We start from the raw sequence: 23,458 nt of genomic DNA, 5'->3' as shown, positions 1-23,458 counted from the left end.
TGGAGTTCTTTCATCATCAGCCTCTCAAGCACTATTCAAACAACACTTTCGACGAGAAACAAACCTTCAAGATGAAGTTCACCACCACCCTCATCCTCGCCCTCACGGCCCTCGTCTCGGCGGCTCCCCAGCCCGACAGCGAGATCGACGCGCGCCAGACCTGCGTCTACGACTGCGGCTGCTCCTCCGGCAGCGGCGAGCCCTCTCCCCCTCCTGACACGGCCACCTGCTGCCGGTCTGTTGGTGGGACTTTGGGCAACGGAGGCACTGTACGTTGTTTTCTTCACGTGTTTCTATATCTGACAGGAATAGGCTGACAAAGTGGATACCTAGCTCTGCAACGGCCTCACCTTTGCCCAGGGCACCTCTTATGCTCGTTGCTGCGCCTCCCCTGGCTTTCTCTGCTTTGCTCCTAGGGGCTGCACGCCTGTCACTGTTTAAGTGGGTTTGAAAACGGGTTGAAGTGGCAGGGGTAGTAGTCACGGCTGTTTGGGGGGTTGGCAGGGGGAGCTATCTATGGCTGTGACTATTCTTGGCAAAATATATCTGCTTTGACCTGAGTGATTTGCTTAATTTCTGGAAGATATGACTGTCTAGTGAACTGACTATGGTGTGGTGGGGTTGGGTGTCTCGGTTGGTTGGGAGGTGTCCGGGTCGGTGGACTCAGTTGGCTCTGGGTTGGTGGTCATTGTTGTCAGTTCTGCTGTTGTTGTAGGCTCTGCTGTAGTTGGGATTTCTGTGGCAGATTCCGTTGTTGGGGTCGGCTCAGAGGTAGTAGTCAACTCAGTTGCTGAGGTTGGGTCAGAGGTGGTGGTTGGCTCAGTGGTTGTTGTGGGCTCAGTAGTTGTAGGCTCTACTGTTGGCTCGACTGTGGTTGGCGACTCGACCAAGGTGGTAGTGACCATGGTGCTAGTATTCGATGTAGTCGTACTCGGGGTGCTTATGACCGACGTGGTTGTAATTGGAGCAGACGTGGTGGTCACTAAAGTTGTTGTAATGGACATGCTTGTCTGCGATGTGGTTGTCGACGAAGAAGTCGTTGTTGGCTCTGGCTGCACAGGAACCGGCACGGTAACATTCAGTCTCGCCCCCGCCTGTAAGGGCACTGCCCCTTGCACCTTTCCACTTCCCAAGAGAGTATACGCGTACGGAATCTTCTGTTTGGTCAAGCTCCCCACCGGCGCGTTACTGGCTGCCCTCCCAAAGACATTATCCTCCAACGTTGCATATCCGACTTCTTTCGAATCTTTGCTTGTCACTGCTGTGGTCACATTCAGAAAGTAATTGGACTCAACCAGGACCTGGGCGGACATGCGGGTGTTGATTGCGCTGCCAACACTTTCGTAGAGATTGTTGAAGATGTGGGCTGTGCCAAATCTGATGAGGGGGGCGCGGGAGTTGATATTGCGGAAGTAGTTGTTGGCGTAGGTGATGCGAAGTTTGCCGGTGTCTTGGGCGGCGTTGGAGTCGGAATGGCCTACGAGAGTCGTCTTCCAATGGTCGTGGAAGTAGGTGCTTTTCTAGGTTAGCTCTACTTGCGATCTTATGAAGGAAGTTGAGCTCACTGGGAAACCGTGATGAAGTCTGAACCATGAGAGGCGTCCACAAGACCATCATAATAGTCTTTATCTGCAACAAGAGCGGAGGAGAACTCGCAGTGATCAATCCATATGTTGGTGCTGCTGTCAATCTTCACGGCATCCTCAGCTAATGAGGCAACGACGTGAGACGAGACAAGATTCCGAATGATGACGTTCCTTTGGTGGCGTATTATGAGGCCGATTCCCCTGAGCGATGACCCAGGGAGGCCGATGATGCTTTTGTTACTCCCCACTCTGACCTTTGTGGCACCAGTGATAGCTCCTTTAATGAAGACTATGGCGGGCAGTGGGTTTGTTTCCGAGACGGCGGCACTGAGCTCGGCAAGGGTAGTAGCGGTTGTCGCATTGGCACCGAGGCCGCCGGTTGTCCTGAGTGGCGTCAAAGACTGTTCAAGAAGCTAGAGACAGAAGAGAACACTCACCCTCCATTCTGAGTTGCAAAGCCGATGTTTGCTACATCGGTTGAGTTTGCATTTGTTAAAGGCTGTCGTCGTCTGTCAGGTGTTGGCGAGGCGGCAGCCAGCACCACGGAGAATAAAGCCGCCAACCCACAGATTCTCATTTTTGCGAGCCGTTTTGAATGAAGCTAAACTCAAGCTGAGAGATAGGCCAGATTTGTAGAAACAGGACAGCTATCAATGACAGAAAGGGGGGTTTTCAGTCGTTATGATCGATGCATTTAACCGCCCTATAGTGCGTCGCCTCATGATAGTCTGGTTCTGTTCTATCAGAACGGTATAGTGCTTCTGGATGAGGTCAAGACCCGGCGGAGAAATCTCACGGTAACATTCCGAGGTGGGTTGTGGATCTCCGACTGGTCTACCAATTTATCTCAAGGATGAAACCCGACAATCGAGTCGACAACACCCGATCAACATTTAGGATATAAAAGCTGTTCGATTGCCGAGAAAACTCAATAGCGATTACCTAGCTGGGCGAATCTTTGCATGCAAGTACCGACACGGTGGTGTGGTAAGTATCTGGGCTCAATTATCTCCGCCACCGGGGGTGCCGGTTGCCGAGGTGCGTATCTGGACGACCGGACAGGGCCAAATTCCACCAATCTTGCAATTATCCGGCACTGGTTGAATGAACCATGAAGGTTGCTCAGCTGTGAAGCTGAGAACTATAACGTGGAAGAAGAGAAAACTGCGTACCCTGGGGTCTGATGTTGTATGTGCTATCTGCTGAAATGGAAGGCGACACGTTTCTAGGTCGAGTGACATGTCGAGCCTTTCGCCTCTTATTGGCATGACCCAGGTATGCAGATATGTCAGAGAGTCAAACAACACAGCCTATTCAAAATCTCATCAAGCTAATATCCAGGTTGTTATCGTACGGCGAACCTATCTCAAGAACAAAGCCAGATTAGATTGACCTGAAGCAGCCAAAGTGGGGCTTTGCCCCTGAGCCCCCGAGCCCCTGGATACGCCTTGCACCAATCCTCCCCACAGAGCCAAGATGATCCACTTGCAGAGTAAATAAAAAGCCAAAGAAGTTCCAATGAAAAGGCCCGTTGTTCATGCTCCTCTTCTCACCGCGGCCAAGACGTCCTCCTCAAGGCAGTCAAAAAGCCTCGGGGCTTTTGGCTCGTAACCGAGGACCTTTCGTGCTCTTTCGCTGACTGTTCGTGTGTTGCAAGCAAATGCGTAGATTCCTGTGTAGCGCCATTTGGACTTTTGTGCAGTCTTCCAGATGTCATCTAGAGGCAGCTGCACAGGCTCCTCATATTCAATAACACCGTGCTTCTTGAGAATACGGCCGATGGCAGTGGCGAAGTCGAGCTGGGAGACCTCCTGCGTGGCTGTGAAGTAATATCCCTACCAGAACAGTGTGTCAGTGTTTCTTCTCATCATAGGTATCATATTGATTTGTACGTACGTAAAGACCCCAGTCAGCATTTCCACCGCCAGCTGCGGCTGCCTCGACCAGTTTCATGTAAACCGCCACAAGATCATCGATGTGCACCCAGCTTCGAGTGTTTCCTCCGGACTGAGTGTAAAACGCACGCTTGGTGTTGTTGATGATCTCATCACAGAACAGAGGCACCAATTGGCTTTGTGCCCTTCCGGGTCCCTTTCCAGGATCATACACTCCACAAGAGCAGATGATTGCACATTTGAGACGATCGCCGTGATCCACTGCTGCCTTTTGGACAATTTTCTCGATGTTCCGATGTAACGCTGTGTCCGGTAGGGACGTCAGCTGCTCGATATCGTGAATGTCGTTCCAAACCCTTGGGTTCTTCTTGCCGTAGTAGGACGAATCTGCCCAGTCGGCGATGGCGCCTGTACCGCCAAGACGGATGAGGAAACGAGGAAAAGAAGGGGTGCCATTCCGAAGCAGACCATCAATGTGCGCTTTGATGGAAGGCTCATGTTTACTGTTCCCGTTGTCTGTTGCGTGCGTAATTTCAGTATCGTCAACACGAGTCATGGGTTGTGGCACTGATGACGAAGAGCACGAGATTTGGGAGAACAAGGACCCATGGTGGGAGAAGCTTGTGACAGCGATAACCTCAAAGTGTGGTCGAATCAATCTCTGCTGAACGCCGGTGTTCTGATTCTTTGAGCCGCGCCCCCTCTCGATAACTTCCCGCTCCATACAAATTCCCTCACTTGGCTTTATGACAACATTCTGACCCGGAATAGAGGACTGACAATGGCATCTTGGCATGCATCGGGAGAGCACTTCATCCGGAATTTCTTTGGAGCCTCGCCCTCGAAAAGGACCGATGGCACCATTTCAAGCGCTGGTGTAGCTTTGGGATACTCATTTGTGCAGAAATGCGCGGGGGTTAGAGAGATATCTCTAGCAAATTAGAACCGGTGTTCACGAGCCCTGGGAAACTGAGACTCTGCGTGCATCTGAATTCTTCCCTTTCCGTTGATCACGTTGGGGGCTTCTGTACAGACTTCTTGAGGGTTACGATGTTGGGCGAATGATGGATGGTGCTCGATTCAGCGGCAGGAATGATCAGTAAAGATGTACTTGGAGCCCCATCTGGCAGTGTTTTGGCACGTGTTCAGAGGCTCAAGGTCGAGACTTCTGGCCAGTGCCCGCGTTATTCGCTTGGATCAAGCTGTATAAATGGCTCGGTTCCTCGTGAAGAGTCCATGTGCACACTCGCTCTTGAGAAACATCTTTTCAGCACTGTCGAGTGTATTCCTGGACACACAGAGTCGCCGTATTCCAAGCCACTTCAACAGCACACAATGGGTAGCATTACGCCGAGCCATGGCTATAAAATCCAGGAGGTTCCATTGGGCTCGCCTCGGCCTTTCCGTCTGGTATGCATCGGTACCGGTTATTCAGGGCTACTCCTATCCATCATTGTAGGTCAGAAGATGCGGGGGGAGAACCTTGACTATCAGGTTTACGAGATGAAAGGCGATCTTGGTGGCAAGTGGCTGGTCAACAGGTAATATTGACAGCTCCCATTAACAATTGAGAAGACGCTAAAAGGCCATCGTTTTTGCTCCAGATATCCGGGATGCCAGTGTGATACTCCGGCCCACATCTACAACTACAGTTTCTGTCCCAATCCACATTGGCCCAGCTACTACGCCACCGCCTCTAGTATCCATCACTATCTCAAAGACACAGCAGTCAAGTACGAGTGTGAGCAGTACTTAAGTACGGGCACAAAGTGACCAGTGCAGCCTGGGATGAAGAGGTTGGAGAGTGGTGCCTCACGGTCATTGACATGGCCACGGGAACCGAGTTTGAGGATCGATGCAATGCACTGGTAAACGCGACAGGCTTTCTTCAGTGAGTTCACGTTCCAATCACACACCACTTGCAGGTACGACATGCGAACTCCTTTTCTGACCATCTGTTATCCAGAACCCCAAAGTGGCCCAAAATCAGGGGGATGGATCGCTTCAAAGGCCAGCTTGTCCACTCAGCCCTCTGGGATGAGACGGTGGAAGTCGCTGGCAAGAACCTGGCAATCATTGGCATTGGCTCTTCAGGGGTACAGATACTTCCCGAAGTTGCAAAAGGCACGTCTAGGCCCCATGTATTGTTTGGAATTTTCCTTGTACTGACTTCGAGCAGAGGCTAAAACCACGACACTTTTTGCCCGCTCCTCGACATGAATTACGTGCCCTCCATCCAAACCATCGGCACAACCTGCTCAATTCGTAGATGAACACAACAGTTATCCCACCTCGACACAGCTCACCTTCAGCTCAGACCCCAAATCCCTTCTCGCCCACCGTCGCACTCTCACTAACGAACGCAACGCTGCTTTCAGGGGTTCGGGCGATGGGCGATTTCCTCAAAGTGCAACCCATGAAGCTTGTCGGAAGAGTATGGAGTCACGACTTCGGATAGAGACCTCAGAAAAAGGCAGGATTATCGCTAAACGGCTGATTCCGAAATTTTCTGTTGGTTGCAGACGAGTAATTCCGAGCAAGGATTTCTTGAAGACTTTGCTGGACGATAGAGTGGAGTGTGTCTTCCTCGATCCACAGTCTAACCAGGCTGGAGGGAGTCCAGGTACCTCTATCAAGACGTTTACCGGGCGGGGAATCATGCTGTCACGTTCGCCCAGCGAGGAGGAGGAGGAAGAACGAGAATTTGACGTGGTGGTATGCGCTACAGGATATGAAGCGTCGTACATCCCCTCTTTTGAGCTCGTGGGACGTGATGGGGTGAGACTTGCGGAGCGATGGAGCGGTTGTCACCGGGATGGAGGTACTAACCCAGAGTGCTACCTTGGCACAACGGTGTCTGGCTTCCCCAACTACTTCATGTTTCTGGGTCCCAACTCCCCGGTTGCGAATGGAGGGTTGGTGCAGGCTATCCAAGCTCAGGGCATGTACATCTATAAGTGTGGGGGGAAGATGCAGACCCAAGGCGTAAGGTGCATGGAGGTTCAAAGGAGTGTCATGGACGAGTACAACGAACATGCTCAGGCGTATCTGAGGGGGAGTATGTGGACAGAAGGATGCCAGAGCTGGTACAAAAGAGTCGGCGAGGGAGGGGAAGACAAGGTAATTGGTATTTACCCTGGGAGTGCGTTCCATTTCGTGGAGATAATGAGGCATCCAAGGTGGGAGAACTACGACTTTGGCTACGGTTATCCCGGCATTATTGGTAGTAGGAACGGGCCGTCTATCAGACAAAACAGGTTTGCATTCATGGGCAACGGGTTCACGAGGAGGGAGGCTATGGTAAGAGTATAGGCGGCACCTGTGTTGAAACCTTTGAGGACTACTGGGACCTCATGGAGGTCCCAGGTATTCACAGTTAGCGGCTAATATGAGTTTGAGTTGGAAAAGCGTACGTCAATGCGTCACTGAAGCATGAAAGGCACCCAAGTCCTGACCGATTTTTAAACCACTGTCTTTTATACCTACAGTGACGCACCTGCCATTACCAGTTACCATACCTCATGCTCATCCATGCGCACCCTCGGTGATTTGCCACGACATCCCCTAAGAATTTCATCAGGTATAAACAAAGATAGCTACTATGCTAGGTGTTTTGAAACATCAAAGAGGTCGACCAAGACAATGACATGTCGAGGTGTCATGGTTGGCCAGTCAACCAAGGGGCGCCAGGTGGGTCTAGCCCCTGAGCCCCTGAGTCCTGATCCACTAATTTCACCTTGCCGCCAAGACTGTCAACATCCTATTTCAGAGCCGGTAGGCGCGCAGTAAGCTCGCTCTCAAAACTGCCAACAATGGGATCGCCTTAAGAATGGGCCCAAATTTTAGGGCAAAGATACCTTCTCAGCCTTAACATCTATCCTCACTTTCCCTACCAGGTAGTCAACGCCACAACTCGCTTACGAGAAATGAGTTGGGGCCTTGGGCAGCCTCCAGGACTCAACCACAGCACACCAGATTGAGTCCTAGAGGTTGCGTCCTTCTTAAATACGCTGCTGGTCGCAGGCTTCTCCTGCTAGCAACCCGCTCATCACCTTTCACGTCAGCTTTCTTTAATTCCCTTTCACGAAACGATATGGACGCAAACAAATCTCAAATCTCCCCTTCGACATTCCCAGTGGATCAACCGGTACCACACAAAAGGGCAGAATACAACATACAGCTGGTACTTGAGCTCGGTCAACGACGCATCCTGGTCTCTTTTCCAACCGATGAGGAGGCATCGTTATACTTTGACTGCGTCAAATTCACCAACCTCTGTGTCAAGCGGGATTGTCACGTATACCTCCACCTCACAGAAGTCAACCATATAACCCTCAAGAATCGACTAGGTATCGTTTTCAACAGCGCCACGCACGCCAATGAATGGCTTTTACACACCCGACTCGCACGATCTTTCCGACAGAGACAGAAGACTCTTTGGCTCAAAGAACCATGTGGACTATGAGGTGCCAGCTGGGTGGGAGGGGATGCAGGTCTGGCCGAGACAAGAAGTGATTCGGCAATTTGGAACAGCGTGGTGCGACATCTAAAGACCTGGAAGTTTCAATGATACTCCGAAATAGGGAAGGGGTCCGGGATGGTTTAAAATGCAGGAATGGTTTACAATGTCACACTGAAGGAAAACCAGAAATGGGTACGAACAGCGACTGTCTTGAGTTATTGTGTTGTCTGTCTACCAACCTAGCTGTACGGTAAGTAGGTATCTAGGATACCTACCAAATGATGTTGGAGACAGAATACGGGCATTTTCGAAGTAAATATTTGTATCATGTCATGCAGGACCACGGTAGCAGAAATACACACAGTTAACCATTTCGTAAGGTCCAATCCAGTTCAGTCTCCCTCAAGCCAATAACCGGCCATGGTGTTTAACCACAGAATATATTTTCTGATAGTGAACCCTTCTCATCTTGACCCCGGGCCTGTTCCGCAACAAGGGCGACTAAGACCACTAGCACAGCTGCATAAGACGCAGATGCTGAGAGAACCGCAATTTCATTCTCCAGTACACACGCCATCAGTACCCCAAACACAGCAACCAAAATGGTTGTCGACCACAGCGCCACCCTGGTGTCTTCCCACAAAACCCATATCAACAGCCACATCGGGACAGTGAGAAACGCAGTCCCAATAGCAGCTATACCAATCCGGGCCAGAAGCTTCTTCAGACGGTCGTCTCTTCGTGTCGGAACAGGGGCCCGTCGAGTTGTTTGCCATACTCGTAGCGAAGGTTCACCAGTCGGATTCAAATCAGTCGACTAGGAGAGTTGGAAGCCATGCATGACCTGTTCAAGAACCTTCCTGTCCATATAACGCTTTCCTGCTATCAGGAAAGGGTCTCTCCCGCCTGATCCGCGTTGTTCCATGTAGTCATGTTATTGGACTGCAGAAACTGAGCGTGACAATGTCAGCACCCTGGCTTCGCAAGATGCAGTAGCTAAACGAGGTGGGGTATCCTACCATATTGACTAAGAATTTTATCTCAATCTTTCCAGTCACTGTCTGTATCTGCACCTTCGTATGCTTTTCTTGCAGCTGAAGCAGGTTCTATTTGTAGTCGCTGTATCCGCATGTGTTGCAATTGTGCGATGTTTATACAATAGCTGAAGACATCGGCTTGCGGTGCTTGGTCCCAGATGGGGTTCCATTTTTCGACTTTGGTTATTAGGTGTTCTCGGTAATTGTGACTGATCCAGGCTTGGGGATCTTCGAGGTTGAGCCCCTCTGGATCGAGATCGGCTTTTGCCATTTTAGGGCCTATTCCCACTGAATTCCAAGTCAAAATCTCAGGTGACTTTTGCGTGCGTTTAGCGCCATATATAGCCCCTTCATTTCAGGTTATACCGGGACCTAGCAAAGATGGGGAGGTATGCACCACCTTACTCGTCGCATTCCTTTTCAGCGCACTATCAAATCAAATGGCAATATGATGATCTACCTAGTAATGGGCCGCTCACTCGTCTCGTTGGGTGATATGATGTGTTCAATGGGGTCATCTCGGCATGCAGGCACATCTGTCCTAGCAGAGCCATTGGAAAAAATACGTATCCGAAGTGCATGTGGTTGTTGAATTGAAGGAGAACTCAGCAAAGCCAGCCTTGTTGCGCTGGCCTTTTTGCCCAGATGCATGTCCCCGTCCTTATGAAGCACCAAGCAAAGGAACAACCGAGTTCTATCACGGATTCCCACCATTCGCCTTTGACCCTAATTTTGAATCGCTTCTCGATCTAAAAAATCGCCAAAAGTATCACCCTCTTCACTATGGCCTATACAACCGAACTAGTTCAACATGGAAGTAAAAAAGAAGAGCAAGAATGGAAAGTGAAAATCACATTCCCTTCAGCTGCCAACGCTACGGGCTACATGAACCAGGTCAACGCAATTGAAGCCGGCCGAGCGGCTGTACCCGCGCCCTCCACTGAGCCTACCACGGTTTTGGTCAAACTTCGCAGTGCCGCCTCACCAAAACAAGAAGAGGGGAATAAGAACGCCAGAATAATATTTCAGGAGGGGGCTGAGAAAGCAAAAGTCTGGCTCTGTCAAACGGGTCTCGAACCTTGCTTCAAGGGCATGCAACATCGAATGGTCCATCTTTCCAACCCCACAGCAATACCGTCAAATCCCCCTTCCAAACCAACCCAGGCCGAAACTGCGAACAGAACCCAAGGGACGGACGCCAATACACCGGCCACTAATCCTGCCCAGCGTGTGATGACAAACCGGACCCGAGACAGGGAGAACAGAACAGGGTCGATTAGAAAATGGAAGCTGATCAGAAGCGCACTGAGAAGAACTCTGCACCGGAAGCCGAGGGCCCGGCGGCCTAAAGAGAATTGAGAATTGTTACAAGGGTCGATAATAAATGAATGGGATCCTATCTTGAGGTCCGTGTGGTCGGCCAATGGTCTGGGATAGAACCCTTGAAACGGTAGGGGGGAACGTGCCCGGGGTTCTTCGTCTTTGGTGGATTTACGGTAGAGGTTTGATGGGTCGGGCTTGAAAGCGCGAACGGTTGGCGGTTGGGTCGGTAGAAAGCAAGGCGTTTGTTTTATTTGTTCAGTTTTCTGCTTGTCTCTTGCTTATGAGTCACGGTGACCTTGAGCCCTCCAGTAAAGCAGCCGTTGTGTTTAATAATTACTTGCCACACTCCCCATTCTTTTTGTCCGTAAGTGAGTTGTATACCTTTCCCTTAGGCATGCCTAGGAATGTATATGGTAAATGATCCCTTGGATATTTTAGGTACCTAGTTCTTCCCCCTCAACCAAAACCCCTTCACCCACCTCACCCCCTCCGCAATAAAAGGCTTGTCCAACCCATAAAGCGCATCAAAACCATGCAATCCCGGTCTAAGCGTGTACTTGACCTCCACCCCCGGGTGAACCCCCTTCAACCGAGCAAGAAACTCCTCCGTCCCCGCCTGTGCAACCATCCCGTCATTCTTCCCCTGAAGAACCCAAAACCCCGGCAGTTTGTCCCCCCACTGCCTCGACACGTTCAAAGCATACCCCAACCCTGATTGTGCAATATCAGTCTCGTCCCCCCAAAACTCAAAGCTCCTCCCACTCAACAACGCCGCGTCTGTGAACTCCCAGCGGTCAGGGTAGGGGGCGTCAGTTCTTATTTCTGTTCCCGTCAGGTTACCGAGGTACTCATCAATGACCTTTCCGGCTTTAATGACAGCTTCGTTGGTTGGGTCAGGGAGGGGAAGAGACCCCCAGGCGGCTAGGTCGGGCCAGATGGCGGGGTATTGCGCGATGACGGCCTTGATCTTGGCTTTTTCCTGGAATAAGAGAGCGGATTGAACGGCGAGGTAGCCGCCTGCTGACTCTCCTACGGTGATGATTTGGTTGAGGTTGGTATTGATCTTTGGGTAGGCGGAGGCGATGACGGATGGGAGGGAGGTGTGAAGCCAGGACCAGAAGGAGGAGATGTCGGATAGGGTCTCTGGGGCGTTGGCTTCAGGGAGGAGGCGGTAGAGCGGGGAGATGAGGATGGAGTTTGTAGAGACGGGGAGTTGGGTTACCCTTTTGATGAAGATTAGCATTGGAGGGCAGAATAGGGGGGTTAGTGAACGTACCAGTCGGCAATAAAGGCAGGCTCGAGGCTAGTTCCGATGATGAGACCACCGCCGTGGAAATGCACCACCACGGGCGCGTCGGTCTTCTTGTTGGAGGCTGCGAGCTTCTTCGGGACCAGGACGGCAGCTTTGATGGCGGTTGCGTTGATGGTTTTGTAGGTGACGTCGAGGCGGTGGTAGTGCTCAGCTAGCTCGGCAGTGGTGTAGTCAATCTTGACGAGGGTGACCATTTCGAAAGGGCTGGACTGAGCTGAGATCAGTGTAGTGAGGATGCCCAGAAAGGCGGACAGAAAGATGAAGAGCTTAGCCATGTTGTTGGAGGTGATACTGAAGATGTTGATAGTGAAGGGTTAATCTGTTGTAGGCACCAGACATCCCTTATATACCTTTTGCAGGTAGCTGGTTGAACGGATCACATGGATGTCGTTAAGAACATCTCTTGCCACAATAGGTGTTATCTTACCGCAGACATCAAAGTGACTTCGGGCACATCTGTCATGGTTCCACCAGCCGAATCGGCAGTCATCATGACAGTCCAGTTCATCCATCACATGCAAAGTGCAGGGCTTGATTCGATATAATTCCCCTAAGATATTCATGGGGTACGTAATCGTGAAGAGAGAGTGTTTGCTCACCTCCAAGTCTAACAATGACATATCTCCGCCGAGCTCAAGGACTCTGAGCCCAGTGTCACCATTTCGGGAATTATGGTGGGATCGATCCTCCGGCGCCGCCGCGGAGTTTGTTGGTTGTCATGAATTATGTCATCAGTAGCCAAGTCCAACCAACAGCATCAAGCATCCAAAAAGCCCCGAGAACTGTGATTAGGTAGGCAGACAGGATCTCGGAATTACAAAGCTTGAACAAATCCGTTAAGATACAATATTGTGACATCTCAACACTGGCCCACTGCTCTGCTGATGGTCACCTCCGCGGCAGACCGACAACTCAATACCTCCCCCGCGACCCAACCGGTGACGACCGATCAACAGTCCAAGTCTCGATAACCTGAATGTTACTACCCCTCCCACTTCCATCCTCCACGTTATCCGTCATGTTCTGTCGATACTCTTGCCCCAAAATCTCCTCATCACTCGTATTAGCCGGCATGGTCCTCCCACCAACAGCCTTGGTATGAGTGAAGGGGCCGTTCACGCCCATCTTCAGCTGCCTTGTCCGTTGCTCGGCTTTCTTTGCTTTGTCATCACCCTCCTCCCCATCAGTTGTCTCAGCATGCCACCGACTCGCTCCAGGCATGGTGCTCCCCCCAAATGTCTTGAGCCCGTATCGTGGACCACTTTGTTTCTTGTAACCGGATGTTGAGCGGGTGGCGCGGGACGTGAGCTTGTCGATGAAGCCTTTGTAGAGGGGGCGGACGACAGGGACGCCAATGCAGATCATGGTGATGGCGATTTCGGCAGCGGACCAAACAATGAGACCAACTGTGTCCTCTATGTCGACCATTGTCAGCGAAATATGAAGGGAAAGAGGCGACTAGGAACGGCTTACTGGTGTAGTTTGTACTTGACAGATTGGGGACTTCAATGGTCCTTTTAATACCGCATGCACCGGCGATCAACCCAAGACTCATACTTGCGGCAATGATAATCTTCTCCCGCTGGCTCATCTGGAGCTTCCAGAGGAAGACCCATGGGAAGATGGCGAAGAAGAAGTCTGCAATGACGCAGAGGACTGTTCAATCTGTCAGAAAGGAATCTTTTTTCAGTCGGAGAGAAGACGTACTGCACAAGGTAAATGACACTGGCGTGGTGTTGATGTAGCAGTAACCCCCAGGAATTCTCCTGTCGTAGAGGTAAGCCGGTGGCGAGCATTGCAGCCAGAACACAAAGCAGACAGATATAGACGCTGCCAGCAAGCTTCCCATCGTAATCCATATGACGACCTTGTGCCATCTTTGCGTGACAAGGCGCAGCAAGAAGAGACCCAGCGACCACTTTGCCACCGCCATGCCGACTACCGCAAATGTTTGGCCGATTGCCTCGAACAAAATAGCTCTGACAAGGTCTTCAACTTCCTGTATGTCGAACATGTTTTGGCCGAAGCCGTATTGGGCTGCGATGGTTGTCATGATTGTGTAGCACAGCAGGAGAACCTGTGTTGAACGTCAGAATTAGTTCGATGGAGCTTTGGGTAAAGGCAAACTCACAAACGCTAAGTTGTAGACGTGGTCATCCAGCCCATAGCTTCCCACCACGTAGGCCCTGGTGTAGATGCGGAGGAGAACGAAGACAAAGGTAAGGGCTGTAACTATCCACATGACGGAGACAGCCCATGGGCCATCGCCTCCGAGCGTCATGATGAAGGCAAGTTGATGTCGGTCTCAATTTGGTTTCTAGCTCTGACTCGTTCTCGGATTGAAGTGAACAAGTGGATATATATCGTAGGTGTGAGTTGTTCTGTTCTTACCTACTTCAGGTTGTCAAGTCTTAATATTCGGGAGACGACAGTGTAGACATCTACCTTTTTGTTGTGGTTGTCGTCGCATAACGGACTGTGCCCGAAGACTCGCAGCTGCCCCTGATGCCACTCTCGGAGATATCTCATGCCAGGATTCAGCAAGAGATCACCAGAAGAAGAAATCTGAAGGAAAAGTCTCAATACCGGTTTCTATCCATGTTCATGGAAGACCGCAGGGTCTCGCCCGTTGACATGATCAGCGAATCCACCAAGGAGTCAGATAAGCAGACAAGACTGTGGCGCGCAAATTTCGACCGGATGACCGGGTTCTCGGTGTCCTCGATGTCGTCTCCCTCTTTGAGTGAATAAAACGGGTATTGGCGGCGTCAGGGGTTGGGTGGCATGGGGGTGAAGCGAGTTGAGTGCCGGCCGCTCCATGCAAGGGACTGTTCATCATCAAGTTGGACGTTCTTCAGCAGGGTATCCATAATGCAGGAGCACAAGCAAAGCAAGGTACCTACCTACGTGAGCTGACAGGTATGTAATGAAAAGTGACAACGGCAAGGTTCTAGAATGTGACAGATAGGTATTGAAGAAACCGGCAACCACTTAGCAACGTCTCTCGCTGACACTTCCTGTTCTTGGATTTGCCTGCCGTCGGGACTGGGGGGATCTTCCGCACCGTGCACAGGCAAGGTATGGTAAAGTACGGCAGAGTTATATTGTGCTACCCTAGTACATGAGTGCATAGCATAGTCTGCAGCATATAAAGCGTGTTCATTTTATGAGAGATGCACAGAAGGATTATGCGAGTTGATGAAAACAGTCCTGACTGCCGGCATCTCCCCATTGATCTAAGCAGGGGCCTTATCACAAGATGGACACTTTGGTTGGGTGCTTGAGACTTCGGTCCCGCAGTTTTTGCAAGAATAGACCTCTGAAGGCATGCTGAACGTTTCTTGTTTCGATTTGAGAGGCTGGTGGGCGTTCGTGATCCATATATGTTCTAGATGATTTTGACAAGTTGGCCTCTGATGCAATGCTGAATAGGTAGGTAGGTTCTGAAATGACAGAAGTTTGCTTCACAAGCAGGCTCTTGGACATCTTATATCCAAGAGATACTTTGCCTGTTGTACGACCCAGAAACATGGATAGATCTTTGTGATACCGAGATATGGGATCACTGGAATCGCCTGGTGTAGGTTGTATTACCCAATGGAGCATTCTTGAAACTGCCAACGTGCGTTTGGATTCCAAGTGCTGTGCCTTCGCCATCCGCCTGCTTCCCCGCCTTTGTAATGGCGCTCTTCTTTTGCCCATCCTTCAATTTCCACCTCACTGCTTCGCAACTTGTACACCAAAAACTCAGTGAAACTTACCGGGCACCAAAAAAAAGCAATACCAGTTCTTTGTTATTTCCGAAGCCCAATGTCTAACCCGAAGCCACGAGAACCGCACCCAGCCAGAGAAGATGGCTACTGCGCTGTGACACCCGAAAGAAAGTAGTACATTCGCGGCAACGCCTTCATCAAGAGGTCCCTCCGACCAAAAGAATTCATCACCAACTGGAAAGGCAAAACCCACGTTCTTCGACTGCGAAAAGAGCTCCTCATGAACGAAGCTGCCGCGCTCCGCTTCATCCGGCAGCACACCGACATCCCTGTCCCCGACATATACTGCGGCTTTGAAGACGACGACGCCTACTACCTGATATCTCAAAACATTGACGGGGTCAACATGTCAGACTTGAAAGACGAGACGCAGAAAGCCGCCGCTCGTGTGGAGCTGGAGAAACACCTGGCTAAGTTGAAAGGAATCAAATCCAAGCGCCTCAGTGGACCATCTGGGATTGTGATCCCTCCGTATCGTGTCTTTGGGATCACCCAGAGAAGACAATTGGTCGTCCTGCAAGGAGTCGGCGGCAAAAGACGGTGAAGATTACGTCTTTTGTCATCCTGACTGCTCACAGCACAATGTAGTCGTTGACCCTGAGACGTTGCGCATAAAAGTGATAGTCGACTGGGAGTATGCCGGTTTCTTCCAAGCGCGGCGTTTGAGTTTCCATTTTACATGCGCAAGGAACCATCGATTGCGTTGGGCGAGGAGCAGGACGATTCGCTGGAGTTGCTTGAATTTCTGACTTCCAAAGCGGGGAAAATGCAAGAAGCCGGTGAAGATTTGGGAAACTGAAGAAAGCACAGTGTGCGTGCCAGGATAACTGGGTGATCTGCTGCCATGATATGATGTATAAGATGATCAGGCATGACAGGGGCTGTCGGGGAAGTTTCCCGGGCCAGGAGCGGAGCCTTAAACAATATTCAGACACAGCATTTTGGGTCACCCAATAACGGGTTGCCAGATTCTCCTTGCCGGGGACTGCAATGGATTGTGGCGTCTAAGTATCTCCTCTTTTGTGCATTTGGAATTTCGAAGTGGTGCCAGAGTGGCGTTAGATATGACAGAAGGGAAGTTCAATGGAAGTAGTGTGTCTACCTCCTCATTCCCAGAGAGTTGACAGTCATTGATCAGGACTTGCTATGGAGTTCAACCTGCGTGTATGGACAAGATTCCCCGTTGCCAAGGACGGGAGGGTAAGGCGAAGGATCCAACCCCAGAGTGACACAGACCAGAAACGGGAAAGGGCCGCACCCGCTGTCAGAAGCAGAGTTCCATTTCCTGGAAAGCCACCCACGCTAGTGATGCCGAGGCCTTGAAGAACGCAATGTAACACGGGGACCTCATGGATAGACGCACTGCCCCACCGTCTCATTGCAAGATCTACACAGTTTTTGGACGAAGAAAGTCTGGCACTGTCCAACTATTGCCTGATCAAACTGCCGGCAGCTACATTATCACTGTTGTATCTACAGGTAGTGTTCTCTGTCCCAGGCAGCATGAACCCAAGGCTCGTGTTCCCTTGCCAAATCAGGCAAGCCGTGGTTGATTACGGAGGTATATCCGAGGTTTGTCCCCACTCTCACCCTTCTTCCTGCTTTTCAGTGTGAGATGACATGTTCGAAAATTTGTTGACTTTCCGCCTCAGGGGTTGACGCCCTCCTGGCCACAGCTTAATGAGCAGTCAGACAATATTAGCTTGATGTTACGCGTTTGAATTCCCAAATGTGCAATTTGTCTGGCTGCCACACGCATAAGGCATCCAATATAGCCTTGCTTCTAAATGAAGCGGCGTTGAGGCGTCCGAGATAGCTGGTTGAGATCAACATTTGTGCCCAGTCACTACAGTGCCGCTAGACCTGGGCCCGGACACCACATCTGGCCCCCTCCCCCGGTACTACAGTCAGCCTCTGGGCATTGTGTGGGCTTCTCGCTGGGAGCAGAAAGACCGAAGCTAAGTGAGCGAGGGGGCAGGAATGATATCGGGATGTTGGGGGTAAACCAATCAGGGGGGTAAAGGGGGGCGGGGCAGAAAGCATGCTCGTGGGGCTTTATACACCGGAACTGCCTCATGAAAGCAACTTTTATCCTTGGATATTCTTTCCGAAGCTGGGCTGCCTGTTGTATCTTTTTTTCACACACGCTGCAACATCAGGATGTCGACATCAAACGGAGTCCTCGATTCACTTGTTGCTTTCCGCTACGGGAGTCTGCCCACTTTAGACAGTCGTATTCTGGCCAGACTGGCTGTAACTGTGCTTGTTGCTCCCATTGTCACTTTGCTTCTTTGGTTCACATTTTCATGGGCTACATCTCCATTGCGTGGGTATCCAGGCCCCTTCCTCGCCGGTATGTTTACCCATTCTCAGTCAGCCACCCTATGCTCGGCATCTGCTGATCATACTGTCACAATCAGGATACACAAACCTCTGGCGTCTTTATCATGTAAGAACCGGCAAGTATGAGTTGACCATGAAGAGGCTTCACGACAAGTATGGACCAGTGGTGCGCATTGGTCCCAACTTACTGGATCTCGATTACCCCGAGTTATCCAAACTGTTGTATGGCACAGATGGAAAATGGCGCAAGGTTTGTGTTCCTACCTACAACGAGGTTATGCCGTCAACTTTACTAACATCGAAACTTCTCAGACCGAGTTCTACCACAACAACAGTGCCCTCGTCAATGGGAAAATTACCTACCGTTTGTTGCCTTCAATGCCTGGACGTCCTAGAGTTGTGGCTGACAACACAATAGATATGTTCAGCACCACCGATCAGACTGAGCACGCTCAAATGAAGCGTCCGATTGTCAAGCATTACTCTCTCGGCAGTGTACTGGCCCTCGAGTCACACATGGACAACGTTCTCGGAGAGCTCATGCAACAGCTCGACAATCGTTTTGCCAAAGGCGGTCAGGGGACCTGTGATTTGGGAGAATGGGTTGCATTCTGTCAGTTCCCCTGCCTACCTATCTTTGCATTCTCATCTCCCTTCAATCGCACACAGGCAGCTAACTCGACTTTCCTCTCCAGATGCCTGGGACCTCATCACCTCGGTCACCTTCTCCAAATCCTTCGGCTACATGACCCAAGGTCACGACTTTGACAGCTCCATCACCACAGCCGACAAATCCCTCGACTACTTCGCCTCCGTCGGCCAGATCCCTTGGCTGGACTTCCTCCTCGACAAGAACCCCATCCTCCGCATCGGTCCCCCCAACCTCAGCAACGTCACCAACATCGCCATGACCTCTCTCATCGCCCGCATGCAAGGTCAAGACAAGAACTTCAACCCCAAGGTCCCCGACTACCTCCAACACTTTATCGATTCCAAGAATACCCATCCCGACACCGTCCACGACGGCATGGTGTTTGGGTATTTGCTCGTCAACCTCATCGCGGGAGCAGACACGACAGCCATCACTATCCGAGCCATCTTTTACTACGTCTTGAAGAACCCAGCCGTCTACGCCCGTCTGGTAGGGGAGATTCGTTCAGCGGGGATTGAAAACTCCAACGCCTTTCCTCACTCTCAAGCTCGCCAGCTGCCCTACCTCGAGGCTGTGGTCAGGGAGGCGCTCCGTGTTCATCCTGCTGTGGCTATGCCGCTTGAGCGTTATGTCCCTGCTGAGGGGTTCACCCTTCCCAACGGCGACTTTGTTCCTGGCGGGGTGGCCGTTGGTATCAATCCTTATATTGGCAACAGGAACAAGACTGTTTGGGGTTCTGATGCGGACGAGTTTAGGCCTGAGAGGTGGTTGCGGGATGTCAAAGGTGGGGAGACCGATGAGGAGTATAAAAAGAGAATGCAAAAGTGGAATGCCTGTGACTTGAGCTTTGGGGCTGGGTCGAGGATTTGTTTGGGGAGGAACTTGGCGTTGGTGGAAACGTATAAGCTTGTGGCCACGGTTTTGAATAGGTATGAGGTTACGCTGGCGGATCGGGAGAGGGAGTGGGAGACGGTTAATAGTTGGTTTTGGAGGCAGAAGGGGGTAGAGGTTAGACTCAGGGGTAGGGTTTAGATTGCATTTGCTTGATGTTAGATTTATGGAGGGCCTATGCGACGAGAAAAGCTTATTTGCAGTCTTTACCTCAATCATGATGACTCACTTGATAGATAGGTAACAAACACCTGAGTCAGGTAGCTCTGGAGTGGCCGCCCCCTTTGAAGAGGGAAAAAGAGTGACAAAGCTTTGGGGACATCTTGCATATTAAACAATCACAGTTCGATTTTCTCCGGCTCTATCAGTCGTCATTCATTATGTATCTTTATGAGCACTGGCCGGCCACAACCTCGCTCGTTCAATGGGCCGGTGTTGTCCTTCCAGTCGTCGTTGGTCCAGCAGTTTGTTGATCAGGTTCCAGGTCTAGCCCATCCCGTTGTCTACGTTGCCTGATATGTCCAAATATGCCGCCTCTTGCCCAAGAATGGTGGCCACCGGGAGATTCATCATTGGAGGTGGTCTGTCCAACCTGGGTTGTGTTCTCATTTACTTGGTCATGCACGTGCACCTCCAAACCTAGGTCTTCTAGCGTTCTTAGGGTTGGGTGCAGACTTTCTTCGTCCTTTTTGTTTGCGCGTCTTATGGCCCAAAACCCTAGAGCTATAGCCAAAAGGCTAACCAACTCACCAGCAACTACAATATGCGAAATCAGCACTATTCAAGTGGCTGCCAGGTAATCAGTCGGCCAGAAATGAGGCACTACTCACACAATCGACCTGTGATCCAAGAGGACTCATATGAAGGCTCTCCATCATCGTTGAGCGGGAATCCTTCAATTGATATTGCAAAAAGAGCAAGCATGAACGCCAAAGTGTCTAGCCCTTGTTGTTAGTCACATCTCCAAACGCAACTCACAAGCATTGCTACCGGGCACGATGGGAAAGAGCTGGGGGGTAAATCCCAACAACCTGACACTTATGAAAACAATGGTGACAGTGGTAAGAAGCAACACATAATTATTCAACTGACGGGATTTTTGATCAGTGATTTGTTTCCTGCTCGCAGGGTCTCTGCGTTCTCAGAAGTAGGATTTGTTCCTTCGGCTGCATGATTGGTTGTCTCTGTTATGGGCGATACCGCGGCAGGTAGTGTGTCGGTTTCTGTCCCTTCTGCGCGTGGGGCTGCTTCCGCGATATGGCTCGAGGATAGTTCGCTATTCCGATCTTTCAACCATTTGAACACCACCTGGTCTGTGTTTCTTTTCGAAAGGGATGTAGATCCATCATAGTATGCCTGGTCTAAGGTTTCGGGGAGCTGTAGGCCAAGGGATCCGTCGTAAAGACCGAATATTCCTCCATGATCTTGAGGGCCACCTGTTTCTCATTGAGGTTCAGGGAATTTCCGCGGGTTTCGTCTGGGATTAGATATATTTCAGACTCAAAAGTCAACGAATGGAACCTTACAACCCAGATCAGCATTCTCAACATGACAACTCGAATGAAGTTCGAAGAGCAGATGACCTACTACAAGAGAGACCCTGGAGGTGGCCATAGTTCTGCTGTGATTTGTTTGGCTTTGTACCTGAGGTGGATTTCAGCTATTGTCAATCGTTTGACATTTTGGAACAGTCACCTACATGTGGAAACCGATGGTAGCTATTTTCAACTCTATGCTTCCGGGCACACCTTGTCTCGTCTATGAACCGCGCCGTGTAATATCGGTCTTCTTTCTGGTTGGACTCATATACGGCGCAGATTTTGGCGACGCTGTTCTGTGTCTGTCAGTATTGTACATTTGCCTGAGCGGGCACCGTCGTATCAACTGCACCTTAACCCAAGTCATCTATTGGAAATGTTGGTCAATTGAGGCTCGAACCCCTCTGCGCTAGGTACCTCGAGTATATACTTACGTTACTATTTGGTAGATGAATCCATCTCAGCGTATTCTTTTGACTCTATCTTCCACCCGTCGTTACGTATCCGTTTAAGATAATTCTCTTCCAGCTCCTACAGTGCCGTGGGGCCCTTAGCCACGGCTTCGTCTTCTTCATATTGTTCACCTACTTCTTCGTGTTCATAATTTTTCTCTGGCTCACTTTCTTCTTCTTCCGATCGTTCTGAGACATGATCTTGTTTCTGTGACGAATGATGTTGTGCTGTTGAACCGGATACGTGGGCCTGGAATACCTTGGATACCAATGTCGTGAGAATTCGAAGCCCTGCATCTCAAGTCAGTCAGGTCGCTACGACAAGAAAATGGCGAGTTTCCGGTTGGCTCCAGGTAAGACGTGTGTGTACGTTTCACACTTACCCCAAAAGTCTAGGGACTGGAATAGACTGTGACCAGATATAGGTTTTGCCTTGGGCGTAGAACGAGAACATGAGTTTGAGCCTGAACACTCTGAAATCCCCAAGAACTTCCCTCGAATGGCACTGTCTGCTCCAGTCCGGTGCCGTCTCATTCTGAGTCTGCCAAGACTCACCACAAAGACTTCTCACGGCACGTTCCCCAACGCTACCATCTGGTATTTGGGCTCCCCAGGCAAAGAGCGTCTTGACCATTTCAACATCGGACCTATCGTAAGCAAGTTGCAGCGCTGACCTTCCTGTCATCATATTAGTAAAAGAAACGCCGCCATATGGCCTTTTGCTTACCACGGCGATTTTTTGAGTTCACGTTCACGCCAAAGATTAGCAGCAGTTTTGCCACCTCAGCATTCTTGGGGGGGCGAGACTGGCGGGTGGAGATAACTTGAAGCAATAGATCTGTCAGAGTTTCAGGGGAATAGAGTTCAGTAGTCAGGAAAACGCGGGTCATGTCGGGTCATTGAATATGACTGCCAAATGGATGGGTGTATACCCTGCTCCGTTGGCTTGAGAGCCAGAAGCCCCGGCCTTGAGAATCTACATAACCAGGATATGTGATTGTCTTGCAACAGCCTTGTGCAAGACTGATTCTCCGTCATATTGCTTGTCGGTGTTATCGAGATGTGACTGGTTGAGTAGCCACTGGGCCATCTTGAGATGGTTCTCGCGTGTAGCGACGAAGAGCACGGATACCCGTCCGGAATCATGATACTTGACACTGCGGGAACAGTGTGATGCTTCTTATCTTTGCCGGTCATCGCCGCTGTCATAATCGCTGTCGTCTCCCACATGGGCTCTCAAGAGTTCTTGGTTCTTGCGCTTGAGCTTGTAATACCATAGTTGCCGTTTTGCTTCCTGAAAGTTTCCACCATCGCAGGCCTTGTAGAACCCCGTGGGCCTTTTTTAAAAGCTTCTGTGGTCGAGTCATCGCCTTCCTCAGTGTTTGAAGCCGACTTCGCCAGACCATCTTGAGAACGGCTACGACGTTTGCGTTTAAAATAGCGACCTTCAACGTTGATATCCGCCCCCTGTTCCAGAAAGCTTTTTGCCTTCTTGAGGTTGTTATCCCGACAGGCATACCAGAATCTTCTATCTAGCTTCCGCTTGGATTGCTTTAGCTCATTCTCGGTTAGAACGTCGTATGGCTGTCGCCGTCGCGGATAGCGTAAAACTGCAGCAGGGCCGTTGGTAGTAGTAATTGCCGCGCTTGAGGGCTCAACTTGAGCCGCATTGGTGGTTGGCTCCATGTTGGGTTAGATCACTACCGTAGATTTGGTGGCCAACAGATGTTGAAGGAAACTGGGAGATGTCCGTCTGTACGTATTGAATGCTTGATGATCAACCTGCTGTGAAATCAAGAATAAGTAGGTACCATGTGTGTGCTGGCCGCAGAGAAGGGAATGAATGCAACAGTGGAGGCTATGGAAATTGGGAAAGAAGATGGGGTGTCAAATCTTTAATTACTTGACAGCTGAATCTAGCATGTAATGGCAGAAACTATTGCATGCAGTATGCAAACCCGACGAATCAAGGACATTGTGTTGTGTTGGCCAGCCCACCTGGTTGGCCTATGCTTTCCAAGCTCACCTTCTTCAGTTGGCTCGGCTTCACCTTTCACCAATTCAACCACTTTTGCCTCAGTTCACCAGTTGCCTCACTTCCACACATTGCCAACTATTCTGGAGTTACACCAGGTTGAGGATTAAAAGCTCAAGGCTCAATCCACCAACTTATTTATGTAGGGCGAAGGTCACT

At 50.5% G+C, this 23,458-nt stretch overlaps 9 protein-coding genes across 9 annotated transcripts; 4 read left to right on the top strand and 5 right to left on the bottom strand.

Moving 5' to 3' along the window:
* Nucleotides 1–35: 35 nt before the first annotated feature.
* Nucleotides 36–2,537, bottom strand: QC761_0099000 (uncharacterized protein; the record flags this gene model as incomplete). The annotated part of the gene is made up of 5 exons (XM_062873084.1): nucleotides 2,024–2,537; nucleotides 1,566–1,970; nucleotides 607–1,515; nucleotides 305–433; nucleotides 36–267 (listed from the first exon to the last, which is right to left on the bottom strand). Exons 1-5 carry the CDS (start codon nucleotides 2,161–2,163, stop codon nucleotides 36–38), a joined length of 1,815 nt encoding a protein of 604 aa, XP_062730103.1. The 5' UTR covers nucleotides 2,164–2,537.
* QC761_0099010 (uncharacterized protein) lies at nucleotides 72–531 on the top strand (the record flags this gene model as incomplete). The annotated part of the gene is made up of 2 exons (XM_062873085.1): nucleotides 72–269; nucleotides 334–531. 2 exons carry the CDS (start codon nucleotides 72–74, stop codon nucleotides 439–441), a joined length of 306 nt encoding a protein of 101 aa, XP_062730104.1. The 3' UTR covers nucleotides 442–531.
* A 584-nt stretch (nucleotides 2,538–3,121) lies between the features above and the next one.
* On the bottom strand, nucleotides 3,122–4,037 carry QC761_609630 (uncharacterized protein; the record flags this gene model as incomplete). Its single annotated transcript, XM_062881373.1, has 2 exons — nucleotides 3,122–3,421; nucleotides 3,483–4,037. The coding sequence occupies 2 exons, from the start codon at nucleotides 4,035–4,037 to the stop codon at nucleotides 3,122–3,124; spliced, it is 855 nt and encodes a 284-aa protein (XP_062730102.1).
* Nucleotides 4,038–6,139: 2,102 nt separating this feature from the next.
* QC761_609610 (uncharacterized protein) lies at nucleotides 6,140–6,793 on the top strand (the record flags this gene model as incomplete). Its single annotated transcript, XM_062881372.1, has 1 exon — nucleotides 6,140–6,793. The coding sequence occupies one exon, from the start codon at nucleotides 6,140–6,142 to the stop codon at nucleotides 6,791–6,793; it is 654 nt and encodes a 217-aa protein (XP_062730101.1).
* Nucleotides 6,794–10,556: 3,763 nt separating this feature from the next.
* Nucleotides 10,557–11,890, bottom strand: QC761_0098970 (uncharacterized protein; the record flags this gene model as incomplete). The annotated part of the gene is made up of 2 exons (XM_062873083.1): nucleotides 10,557–11,526; nucleotides 11,580–11,890. 2 exons carry the CDS (start codon nucleotides 11,888–11,890, stop codon nucleotides 10,746–10,748), a joined length of 1,092 nt encoding a protein of 363 aa, XP_062730100.1. The 3' UTR covers nucleotides 10,557–10,745.
* A 39-nt stretch (nucleotides 11,891–11,929) lies between these two features.
* QC761_0098960 (uncharacterized protein) lies at nucleotides 11,930–12,276 on the bottom strand (the record flags this gene model as incomplete). The annotated part of the gene is made up of 2 exons (XM_062873082.1): nucleotides 11,930–12,165; nucleotides 12,234–12,276. The coding sequence occupies 2 exons, from the start codon at nucleotides 12,274–12,276 to the stop codon at nucleotides 11,930–11,932; spliced, it is 279 nt and encodes a 92-aa protein (XP_062730099.1).
* A 251-nt stretch (nucleotides 12,277–12,527) lies between these two features.
* QC761_609580 (uncharacterized protein) lies at nucleotides 12,528–14,590 on the bottom strand (the record flags this gene model as incomplete). The annotated part of the gene is made up of 7 exons (XM_062881371.1): nucleotides 14,519–14,590; nucleotides 14,202–14,443; nucleotides 14,007–14,139; nucleotides 13,747–13,948; nucleotides 13,323–13,692; nucleotides 13,089–13,271; nucleotides 12,528–13,030 (listed from the first exon to the last, which is right to left on the bottom strand). The coding sequence occupies exons 4-7, from the start codon at nucleotides 13,894–13,896 to the stop codon at nucleotides 12,528–12,530; spliced, it is 1,206 nt and encodes a 401-aa protein (XP_062730098.1). The 5' UTR covers nucleotides 13,897–13,948; nucleotides 14,007–14,139; nucleotides 14,202–14,443; nucleotides 14,519–14,590.
* A 242-nt stretch (nucleotides 14,591–14,832) lies between these two features.
* Nucleotides 14,833–16,535, top strand: QC761_609570 (uncharacterized protein). The gene is made up of 2 exons (XM_062881370.1): nucleotides 14,833–15,864; nucleotides 15,926–16,535. Exons 1-2 carry the CDS (start codon nucleotides 15,609–15,611, stop codon nucleotides 16,135–16,137), a joined length of 468 nt encoding a protein of 155 aa, XP_062730097.1. The 5' UTR covers nucleotides 14,833–15,608; the 3' UTR covers nucleotides 16,138–16,535.
* Nucleotides 16,536–17,421: 886 nt separating this feature from the next.
* Nucleotides 17,422–19,476, top strand: QC761_609560 (uncharacterized protein). Its single transcript, XM_062881369.1, has 4 exons — nucleotides 17,422–17,741; nucleotides 17,809–17,981; nucleotides 18,044–18,344; nucleotides 18,427–19,476. The coding sequence occupies exons 1-4, from the start codon at nucleotides 17,549–17,551 to the stop codon at nucleotides 19,413–19,415; spliced, it is 1,656 nt and encodes a 551-aa protein (XP_062730096.1). The 5' UTR covers nucleotides 17,422–17,548; the 3' UTR covers nucleotides 19,416–19,476.
* The last annotated feature ends 3,982 nt before the right edge of the window (nucleotides 19,477–23,458 follow it).

The sequence above is a fragment of the Podospora bellae-mahoneyi genome, chromosome 6 (genome assembly GCF_035222275.1).
Source record: "Podospora bellae-mahoneyi strain CBS 112042 chromosome 6, whole genome shotgun sequence".
Classification (NCBI taxonomy): Eukaryota; Fungi; Ascomycota; class Sordariomycetes; order Sordariales; family Podosporaceae; genus Podospora; species Podospora bellae-mahoneyi.
Note: the sequence above shows the minus strand (reverse complement) of the source record. Positions and strands in the feature narration are given on the sequence as shown.